The sequence below is a fragment of the Primulina tabacum genome, chromosome 16, assembly GCF_025594145.1.
Source record: "Primulina tabacum isolate GXHZ01 chromosome 16, ASM2559414v2, whole genome shotgun sequence".
NCBI classification, from domain to species: Eukaryota; Viridiplantae; Streptophyta; class Magnoliopsida; order Lamiales; family Gesneriaceae; genus Primulina; species Primulina tabacum.
In genome coordinates, this window is record NC_134565.1 from 36,776,654 (window position 1) to 36,787,680 (window position 11,027).

General features: G+C 35.6%; 1 protein-coding gene across 2 annotated transcripts; it reads left to right on the plus strand.

The window, feature by feature from the left end:
• The first annotated feature begins 454 nt into the window (after nt 1-454).
• LOC142528894 (auxin-responsive protein IAA12-like) lies at nt 455-11,011 on the plus strand. Of its 2 annotated transcripts, none has more exons than XM_075634160.1 (6): nt 455-849; nt 3,194-3,333; nt 9,396-9,688; nt 10,076-10,211; nt 10,542-10,603; nt 10,703-11,011. In XM_075634160.1, the coding sequence occupies exons 1-6, from the start codon at nt 676-678 to the stop codon at nt 10,750-10,752; spliced, it is 855 nt and encodes a 284-aa protein (XP_075490275.1). In that variant the 5' UTR covers nt 455-675; the 3' UTR covers nt 10,753-11,011. The 2 variants fall into 2 exon arrangements, with proteins under 2 accessions (XP_075490275.1, XP_075490276.1); XM_075634161.1 differs by having other exon boundaries at nt 459-849; nt 9,399-9,688.
• The last annotated feature ends 16 nt before the right edge of the window (nt 11,012-11,027 follow it).

Below are 11,027 nucleotides of genomic sequence, written 5' to 3' on the forward strand. Positions count from 1 at the left end.
GATTAGTTATTCGTCTATATTGATTAAATTTTTATATATGCTTATGAATTAAAAATTATTGATTAATTAATTATGCATGTTGGATAAATAGGGAATTGAAATTTTGATTTTGTTTAATTGAATTGTGACTTTTTTTCATAAATTAAACATATTTACTTTTTAAATAAGTAAATTTATTTGTATTAAAAAATTTTTCAAAGTGAAGACGTTATTTATGTTAAATAATTACTAGTTCAAATAATATATATATATATATTCATAAAAGTATAAAATTTGTAGTCTACAAAAATCCATAAAAATCTATTTATAAATTTACGAGATTCTATACAAATTAATAAAAATTTATTAAATTTACAAAAATCTATCTTTTAAAAAAATAATTAAAAATCATTAAATTTTTACATTAAATACACCCCGCTTGTATTAGGGTTTGGCTTCGAAGAAATCTATAATAGCTGTTGTTTAGGAAAAAGCCGACACATGGGCCCCATCTCTCCGCCCACTCGTCCAGTCGTCCCCGACTTTTTCTTCCACTGTCCCTGTCCTTTGCTCCAAAATTCATCTTTACTTCAACACAGAAGCCAAATAAAGTCAGCCCTCCACCTGAATTCCCAGACATTTTCAGGCTGAAAAGATTGAATCTTTGATGCAAAAAGCGGTTATTCCTGTGGGTCGATGTCGACTTTTTCCGAGGAGTCTTCTTCTTACCCGGATGGGTCCGAGTTGGAATTGGGTCTCGGCCTCAGTTTCGGCGGCGTCGGCGGCGGAAATCCTAAGAGTAAGACGCCATCCGTTGCGGCGGCGAGAGGATCGTTGGATCATTTCGTTAGAATCTTGACGGCCGAAGATTTTCGGGGGTGTATTCAATCTAAACTTTTAATGACATTTTTTAAAAGGTGGACTTTTGTGGAGTTATGGATTTTGATTGACTTTTATAGAATTTCATGGAATTGTAAAATATATTTCATAGACTTTTATAGATTTTTTTTCAAGATTTTTATAGACTTTTGTAAACTTTTATAATTGTGATTTATTTTTTTATTAATTTTTTTTAAATAATTATTGGACATGTATAACCTATTCAATTTTAAATTTTTTTTTATTTATGAAAATGTAAATGAATTAAATTTATTTAAAGGTTAAATAAATTTAATTTGTGAAAAACGACAAATGAACTATCCAATTTATTGAAATCAAAATTTCAATTCTTTATGTCAATTCAACATATTAATGAACAATATTTTTATAAGTTCATAATAAAATTTTATTAAAAGGAAAAATCAAAATAATAAGTAGACTTTTACATAAAAAAAGCTAATCATTATTGACAATTTGATCAACATCGCTCCACATTCTATTGGCTATGATATCCCTCCATGCATTAGCTCTTGCTCGTTGTTGTTCTTGAGTATCGAATAACTGATCAAAGTTGTCATCTCCATAAACTTGTGCTGATGAAGACAATTGAGCTTCATTATCTGGTTCAATTTGAAATTCATCACATCGACACTCCTTTCGAAGAAAATTGTGTAATCCGGCACAAGCCAATACAAGCTCTGTTTGGGTCGTATATGGAAATGGATGGGTCATCTTGAATATTTTGAACCGTGATTTAAATATACCAAATGTCCGCTCTATAACTATGCTCCTAACTCTTCTATTTCTAACAGCTGAAAAATGACGTTATCTTCCCACACTCATTGAAGCAAGCAAAGAAACACTGTATAATATGTGATAACAGGATATAAAATAGCTTACAGTACTCCTAAATATGCCAGGAAAAGTCACTTGAAATGCATGTGAAGTACACATAATGACTATTGGGTTTTCTATATTACTTTTACGAGTAAGACATTAATAAATATTAAATACATACTTAACATGGCATAAAAAATTGTTGGAGACAACTATGAGAAATAAGAAAAAGAATTGAGACAATAAATAAATAATTCAATTATGCTATTCATATTAAAGAAATCACATAAAATAATTCATCTAAATTGTATTGAAACACATATTTAATCATGTTAAAAAATAAGGTAAAGTATTTGAACGTATAAATTAAGTATATCTTGATTAAGTGTGGGTAAATTTCTTATCACATACTATCAGTTTGTACAAGAAGTCTAAAAAATATATTCATTAACTGTATCCATGTCTTCAAAATTTTATCTTATTCCAAGTCAAGTCTTATTATCCTATTATATCATTCACTTCTTTTCTAACTTAAACTTTAGCATTAGCCAACACCACTTCCTAATGTTTAGGAAATCAATTTTTCACTTTCTAGCCACATCACAAAAATAATTAAAAACACTTAGCTGTTTACAACTTTCACATTTACCATGTACATAATTGCACTTATATCATTTCACTTTTCATCATTTAATTTTCTTCTTTTCCTCTCTATATCGAAAAAAATTCTAAGATTCAATTTTATTTAGAGAAGTTCAATTAAAGGACCATCTTAATTAATTTGGGAATGACAATCAAGAAAATAGAACTCTAAAATTAGATCTTACACTGAGAAAAAAATATGGCTCTTAAATCATTTACTGTATAGCATAAGAAAGAATAATATGAATGCTGAAGTACTCCTAAGTTTTTTCAATAATCATAATGATTCAAGAAAAAACACAATTCATCACATGTCGGATCATTCATCGTTTTGATGAGATGAAAGAAAATTTATGAAATACAATAATCATAATGATTCAAGAAAAAAACAACAATTCATCTATTTTTACACAAAAATATTGACAATATAATAAATTCAAGAATGACCAATCATACCTTTGAATAGAAGAAATTTTTTTGAGAGAGTGAAGAACCCTAGAGATGGCTTGAGATAGAAGAGAGATGGCGTATTTTTCAAAAAAGAAAATCCATCAAAATCTTTGGTATAGGTGGAAGAATATTTTAGATTTTCTGCAATTGTACATAAGGCTTTAAGATTTGTACATGAATAATAAAATAAGAATCCTTGAAAATCTATGGATTTTTTGGATACCTCTTGACTTTTGGAGAGTTTTAAAAAGTCAAGTTTGAATACCACATGACTTTTTAAAACTCTACCAAAATCCATGTTGAATACCACTAAACATATATAGAGTCATTAAAAGTTTAGATTGAATACTTCTAGATTTTAAAATTCCATAAAAATCATTAAAAGTTTAGATTGAATACACCCCCCTTTCCTTCGGTGCTCTCTGATAAATATTCTTCTTCATCGTCTTCTTCTTCATCTTCCACTATTAAAGATAAAAACAATGGTTGCTGCGGTTCAAAGAGAACTGCGGAGCCCTCTTCCCCTCCCGGACACTCTGGAGTTAGGTATGAATTCGGCACTTTTTTGTTTATGCTTTAATTTTTTTTCTTGTTTCAAAAGTGGTGTTTTTGTCTTAGTATTTGTTCGATGTATTTATGGTTGTGTGAATTCATGCTGAGATGCATACAACTATGTCTTTGGTCTTTCAAAGAGCCAAACTTCGTGCTTTGTTACAAGTGTTTCTGTTGTGTATCTGTTGTTTTTCCCCGATCTGGTGTGTTCCTTTTGTTCCTAATTTGCGCCTCTAATATTTTTAATGTAATCTGCTGGTTGTTAATTGATACCGTGGTAATATATATTTGTTTTGATATAATGTGTAATATGTCGATAGCTTTGTTTCAACCTTGCATTTCCATGGAAATTTCTTAGTCTACGTGTAATTTCTATTTCGACTAGAAAAATAACGGAAACTCACATATAGTTGAAGAGGCAATGTGCTTCAATCAATATGACAACAGATTGTTTTATATGCATGCTGTAGTTGAATTTTGTTGTAATATTCTCAGTGGAAAGAGACAGTTAGCTTTTCAAAAATAGTGAAATTATGTTAACTAGGAAGATTTAATATCACTTAATTTTGGAAGATTTAATTAAAAAAAATTACAGAAAGATATATCATCATTTATCTTAGTCTTGGAGATCTAAGATTTAATGTTACCTAACTAGATCTCTCTTACATATTTGTTTTTAACTGTCACGACACTATTGTGTTGTTTTTTCTCTGACCTACTACTTACCTGTAACCCGTGAATGTGACCATCTTGGGAAGATGTGGATTACTTCGATATTGTACCTCACTGCAGATTCAATGACTAACATCGACTCGAAAGTATGGGTCCACGCTTGACTTCACATGAAAGCGTGGATCCCAAACGAAAAAACAGTTGGGGACAATAGTGGCCACCGGCTAACCCAGTGCTCGCAAGGGTAGCATCGAACAAATCGAGACATATGTGGTCAGAAAATATCGAGGTTAAGGAATCTTTTAAGAAAATGAAATGGAAAAGTACAAGTAAAATTGCAATTTTGTGCAAGTAAGATTCTAGGAAAATGCAAAATATGGTGAAAATGTTGAGATCGAACATCATGCATTGCAAGTGTAAATTTTGTAATCTGCATTCAGAGCATTACATAGAGTCATTTTTTAATGTCTTGCGTAATTTTGATTAGCTGAAGCCAAATAATAGATAAAATAATAAGACATATTCATTACCAAAAGTCTCAAAATTCTCTTTTGTGTTTCAAGTTTTCGAAAACACAAAATTCCATATATCATATTGTCTCTTGAAATAACTTGTATAATACATGTTCAGGTACGACCTGATAAAGGATAATCAATACCCGATGCAAATCCTCCTCCCAAGATCTCTCCTTGATCTTCTCTATTTAGTACTGATTGCAAATTAGTAATTATTATTAAATCTCCAATTGTGCCATGAAGGATGCTGAAAATGTGTATATATATATGTTGTATATATATATTCATAATTGGTTAATGAAATGTAATAAAATATTCTCATAATATTTTTTTTCTGTTATGGTATTAGAGTCGGTTCAAATTCTGCAATTCAAACTCGACTCCCATATCAGTACTACATGGCTGCTATAAAGCGAGTGCACCGGAAAAGAACGGGAACTGGGTCGAATGACCAAATCATAACCCCACCATCGGAGCCCACAAAAGCTCTCATCATCAATACCAATAATTTAGTCAAACTTACTTCTACCAACTATTTGGCGTAGAAACTTCAAGTTGAAGCCCTCTTTTTTGGCTATGATCTCTACAAATTCATAGATAGGTCAATTCATCCCCCTCTCTCCACTATGGCTACCAATAATCATGAATCACTCCCAGAATTTCAATTATGGCTTTGACAAGATAAACTTAATTTTGGAACACTTGTTGGGTCTCTCACTCCATCATATTTCATTCTTTTGATCTCTCAATCATGTACATCCAAAGGGGCATGTGATGTCTTTGCCAACACTTATGCATGACCATCTCGGGTCACATCAAGGAACAAACCAAGTTAACGACCAAGGGCACCAAAACCGTCTCATAATATATGCAGTTCATTAAAGCTCGTACTTATGAGCTAACCTATCTCGGCAAGCCCATGGACCATGAAGACTTTTTGGAAAAATGGGCGTGACACTCCAATATCCTAGATGACCTACATGAGAAATTGATCAACAAAAAAATCATATTCCAACATCTTTTCTCTTCCTTCCCGGTTCGTGCATCGGCTAATCCCACACCACAACGACCAAGATCAGGAAATTATGGCTCTCGTCATCAATGGTCTCCTACTGTGTTGAGATCTCCCACACCCACACAAACCATGAACAAATACCTTCTCTAGCTCTTGAAATGTTCACCACCACCTCAACCTTTTCTTGGTCGCTGCCAATGGTGCCGGGGTCCCGAGCACATAGTTATGCAATGTAATCTCTTCAAGCAATCTTATCCAACTGCTCAACCACCAGCAATTCTTCATGCTCCTCCACAATTGCAACCACGCGCACCAGGTCATTGGCTACGTCAAGCCCATACAACAACTCACACCACACCACACCATGTAATTGGCTTCTTGTTGGTGGGGCCTCTCTCATCATGTCACCTCAGATCTAGACATTTTCATTTTATACTCCTTATGCCTGACGACATTATGATCGGTGATGGCACGGGTCTCCTAACTCATAGCGGTTCTACACTTCTCCCTTCACCCTCTAACCACTTCAAGTTAAACAATATTATTTGTGTTCCTAACATGCAAAATAATCTTATTTTTATTTCTGAATTCTGTCATCAAAATAACACTTTTATTTGGTGCTTACCCTCATTTTTTCGTGTAAAGAATCTTAACACAGGAACAACTCTCTTGCACGGTCGAGCTAAAGATGAAGTGCTAGAATGGCCGGTTTTTTCATCAAAATCATCCTCTATAATTGCATTCTCCAGTTCCAAGTCTTCCCCTATAGTTTGGCATCACAGATTAGGACATCCATCCTTGTATCTTTATAAGCATATGGTGTCTAATTTTAATCTCGAATTATCCGAGTCATCTAATTTTAATTGTGACTCTTGTCAATACAATAAAATTCACAAATTACCCCTTTTCTGTTTCATCTCTTGTCTCACACTAACCACTTGAACTTCTATTATGATGTTTGGACCTCTTCTATCCACTCATTTGATGGATTTAAATACTATGTTATTTTTGACGATCATTTTACAAAATATATATGGTTTTAGCCATTCAAACAAAAATCCAATCTTCATGGTATTTTGTGTGATTCAAAGCTTTAGTTGAAACTTATTTCAAAACAAAACTTGTCGCCTTGTGTTCTGACAATGGAGGTGAGTATCAAGCTCTTGCATCTTTTTTATCACTTCATGGCATTTCTAACTTTCCGACCCCTCCACGTACACCTGACCACAACGGATGTTCTGAACGTCGGCATCGTCTATTGCGGAAATTGGCCTCTCTCTCCTTTCGCATACCTCAATACCATTAATTTATTGGTCTTATGTCTTCCAAATTGCTATTTACCTCATCAATCGCCTCTCCATTTAAACTCTGCAAATAGTATATTCATACATCAAGCTTTTTGGTCAATCCCCTAATTAGAGTAAACTGCGGAGCATTGGGTGTCTTAGCTACCCATGGCTTCGACCCTATACTCCCCAAAAGTTAGCCCATCGTTCTTTACCTTGTGTCTTTGTTGGATACTCCACCACACAAAGTGCCTATTTGTGTCTTGAACCCTCGCCTGGCATCATCTACGAATCACGACATGCCAAATTTGTCAAAACCATATTTCCATTTCAGTATCTTCACTTATCTCCTGACGTTCATCATCTCAAACCATATCTAGCTGGTGTCCATCTGTATCCTTTCTCCCGGTCACGAACACTCTAACAACAGCGATTACCACTGAATCCTCAACAACAATCGGCACATCCAATCCCCACCGTACCCAACACTATGATACCAGAACATCAGCATTCCGATGCCCACACTCAAAGCACTAATCCAACCCCTAGTTCTGATTCTACTTCTAATACCCTAACCGCACCTCGTGTCATTATCATCAGCTCCAAAAACAATGTTTTTAAACCAAACTCAACCTCACCGCTCAACTATCCACCCAATCAGACCTTGAACCCACCACGATGACCCAAGCCCTCAAAGATCCTAATTGGCGTCAGGCCATGTCTACTGAGTATGATGCCTTGGTTCATAATGGGACATGGAAACTTGTGCCACCAGATCTTTCGTACAATCTTGTCGGTTGTAAGTGGGTGTTTCGAACTAAACGTTTATCTGATGGATCTGTTGACAGGGTACAAAGCGCGCTTAGTAGCAAAAGGTTTTCATCAACGCCCTAGTGTTGACTATCATGACACCTTTAGTCCTATTGTCAAGCCCACCTTTGTACGCCTCATTCTCAGTCTTGCAACAAGCCGAGGGTGGTCACTTCGCCAGCTTGATGTTAATAATCCATTTTTGCATGGTACTCTATATGAGGATGTCTGTATGACTCAACCACCCGGTTTTGTTGATCGAGGTATCCTTCACTGGTTTGCAAACTCCGAAAGGCCATTTATGGTCTCAAGCAGGCCCCTCGTGCTTGGCATCATGAGTTACGACAGTACCTAGTCTCTATTGGTTTTTGCAACTCTTCGGCAGACACCACTCTTTTTATCTACAACAGTAGCGGTTGCACCATATATCTTTTGATTTATGTCAACGATATCATTGTTACCGGCAACAATGACATAGCCATTCGAGACTTCATCACCACTCTCTCTCATCACTTTTCAATCAAGGATCTCGACGCCTTACACTATTTTCTCGGAATTGAAGTGCCCTCACAAACATGGGCTTTTCTTATTGCTGTGCCAATACATTCCAATATGACCGAGGCTACTCCAGTTGCCACTTCACTAGCCACCTCTCCTACTCTCACACTTACTGTTGGCACACATCTCTCCGATCCTTCAGAGTACCGCACTGTGTTAGGAAGACTTCAGTACTTGTCTCTTATTGGCCCTGATATTGCGTACTCGGTCAACAGTTTATCTCAGTTTATGCACCAGCCAACCACCGAGCACTGACGTGCCGTTAAGAGGTTACTTCGCTATCTTAGTTGTACTCCGGATCGTGGTATTGTTTTTCATTGTGAGTATCCTCTCACACTTCATTCATTCTCTGATGCTGATTGGGCGGGCAACAAAGATGACTTTACCTCTATTGGTGCATTCATTGTTTACATTTCTCGCAATCCAATTTCTTGGAGCTCCAAGAACAGCGGAGTGTTGCTCGTTCCTCTACCGAAGCGGAATATAGATCAGTTGCCACTATTGCTACCAAATTCAGATGGATATGTTCTCCACTAACCGAGCTTGGTGTACTTCTTCCACAACAATCCGTGATATACTGTGACAATGTTTGTGCAATGAACCTTTGTGCTAATCCAGTGTTCCATTCTCGCATGAAGCATGTTGCCCTTGACTATCACTTTATCCGTGAACGGGTTCTAAGTGGCCTTCTCCGAGTTCCTCATGTCTCCTCTGCCGATCAACTTGCCGATGCACTGACAAAGGCTCTTCCGTGTGCTCGATTTCAACTTCTTCGTCACGAGATTGGACTCTCCTCACGGAACTCCATCTTGAGGTGTGATAAAGGAAAATCAATATCTGATGCAAATTCTCCTCCCTTGATCTCTCCTTGATCTTCTCTATTGTATATTGATAGCCACTTAGTAATTATTATTAAATCCCCAATTGTTTTATGAAGGATGCTGTAAACGTATGTCTATATATATTCATACTTGGTTACTGAAATGTAATAAAATATTCTCATATTATTTTATATCTTTTACGGCCCTGCTAAGACATAGAGATATCTACTGGCTTTAACAAGTTTCATATTGTCTCATTAAATAACTTGTATAATAAATGTAATTTTCGATAAAGAACTCTATTCAGCCGCTTAAATAATGGCTCAAGTGATTTATCCAATGGAGTTTTGACTTTTCCTTCCTTTGCTATCTGTTGAAGCAGTCAGGTTGTGGGGTGGCCTCCTATCAGAGCTTACAAAATGAACAGCTTGGTAATTCATTCAAGAATACCAGCTGTCGAAGAATTCACCTCAACCATCGATAAATCTAAAAATGAGAATAAAAGCATTTCACTCGAAAAAAGACTTCCCAGAACCTCTTTCTTTATTAAGGTGAACATGGAGGGGATCCCGATTGGACGAAAGGTGGATCTGAATGCTCATAGCTGCTATGAGACTTTGGCTCGTAAATTGGATGACATGTTTAGGCCTGGTGCAGCAGTTGGCCCAAGAAGTATTTTCTATCTTTTACTTTGTTTTGTACTAAGAACTAGCATAAAATCCAATGACATCAAAAATGAGGGTGAAGGTTCTGTCAATTTTTCCACTTTCACCCAAAAAGCAATGTTCCACCTTACGTAAAGTTGTCTGAGTACGACTAACTTATGTTTTTAAATCACCGGTAAATATTCATTTTTGCTAGAACTAACAACTGCGTTTTTTCCTCTTGGTAAGAACATGGATATTATTGAAATTGGTAAACAATAACTAATCCCAAGTTTTAAATTTTTTATGGTGATTTTCTTAATATCCTAGTTTTGGGATACGTTGGAAATTTTTTACTTAATTGTCAAGTTTGTGCTCCGGATGCTTGTGAATTGCCAACTCTGAATTATTCTAGGATCCAGTTTGGAGGAGCAAGCTGTAATGGCTGGTACGAGATGCCCTGTGAGGTTATTGGACGATTCTTCTGAATTCGTACTCGTATATGAAGACAAAGAAGGAGACTGGATGCTCGTCGGAGATGTCCCTTGGCAGTATGTCTCTATCTTCTTGTTTTTGTAAATGATCTTTGATATGAACTGCATTCTTCTTACGCAGTAGAATTAAAACGTTGTTACTTTGTCACCATTCTTAAACTGCCTTGTTTTTCCTGCAAATTGTTTTCATATATATAAACAAATTTACTCAGCTCCAACTAGTTCGGGAGTAAGACCTGTCTGGCGAACTTTGGAACTTATTGTTGATTCTGAGGCATGTTCAATCAACTTTTGGGGGATTGTTTAGGTCGAAATAATACTTGAAGAATAGACTATATATACTGCTGCAGGGTCATTAAATTTCACTAAGTATCTTTGAATTGACAGGATGTTTCTGAGTACAGTTAGAAGACTTAAAATCATGAAAACATCCGAGGCTAATGGACTTGGTATGTTTCCTGAATGTCTGTCTTTTCTGAATCTCGAACATGCCTGTGATATTTTCATAATTTTTAAACTCCCATTTTTTCATCAATTTTTGGTTGCAGCTCCAAGAGCTCACAAAAGAAACATGAGACAATTGAAAACGCCCGTTTAACAATAATCCACGAATTTCGAACAGACTGAAACATGGGATATAGATACCTACCCTATGATCAAATAATTTTGACATAAGGGTCATGCTTTTAATCACTTAAATATCTTGCTGAATACTATTTTGACGTATTATATGTTGTCCAGGAGATAACTACAGTTTGTTTCTTCTATGTATTGGAAGTATGGATGTATCAGTTGAGTTTTGGTTTGCTGCACCACAACTGGCAAATTTTCTGTGTTAATGAAAACATCTTTTCTCATTTTAATACATCTTAG

Coding starts and splice junctions, on each gene's coding strand:
- LOC142528894 (XM_075634160.1), top strand. CDS start 676: ATGTCGACTTTTTCCGAGGAGTCTTCTTCTTACCCGGATGGGTCCGAG. Junction 850..3,193: donor GAATCTTGACGGCCGAAGAT/TTTCGGGGGTGT, acceptor AATACACCCCCC/TTTCCTTCGGTGCTCTCTGA. Junction 3,334..9,395: donor CCCGGACACTCTGGAGTTAG/GTATGAATTCGG, acceptor TATCTGTTGAAG/CAGTCAGGTTGTGGGGTGGC.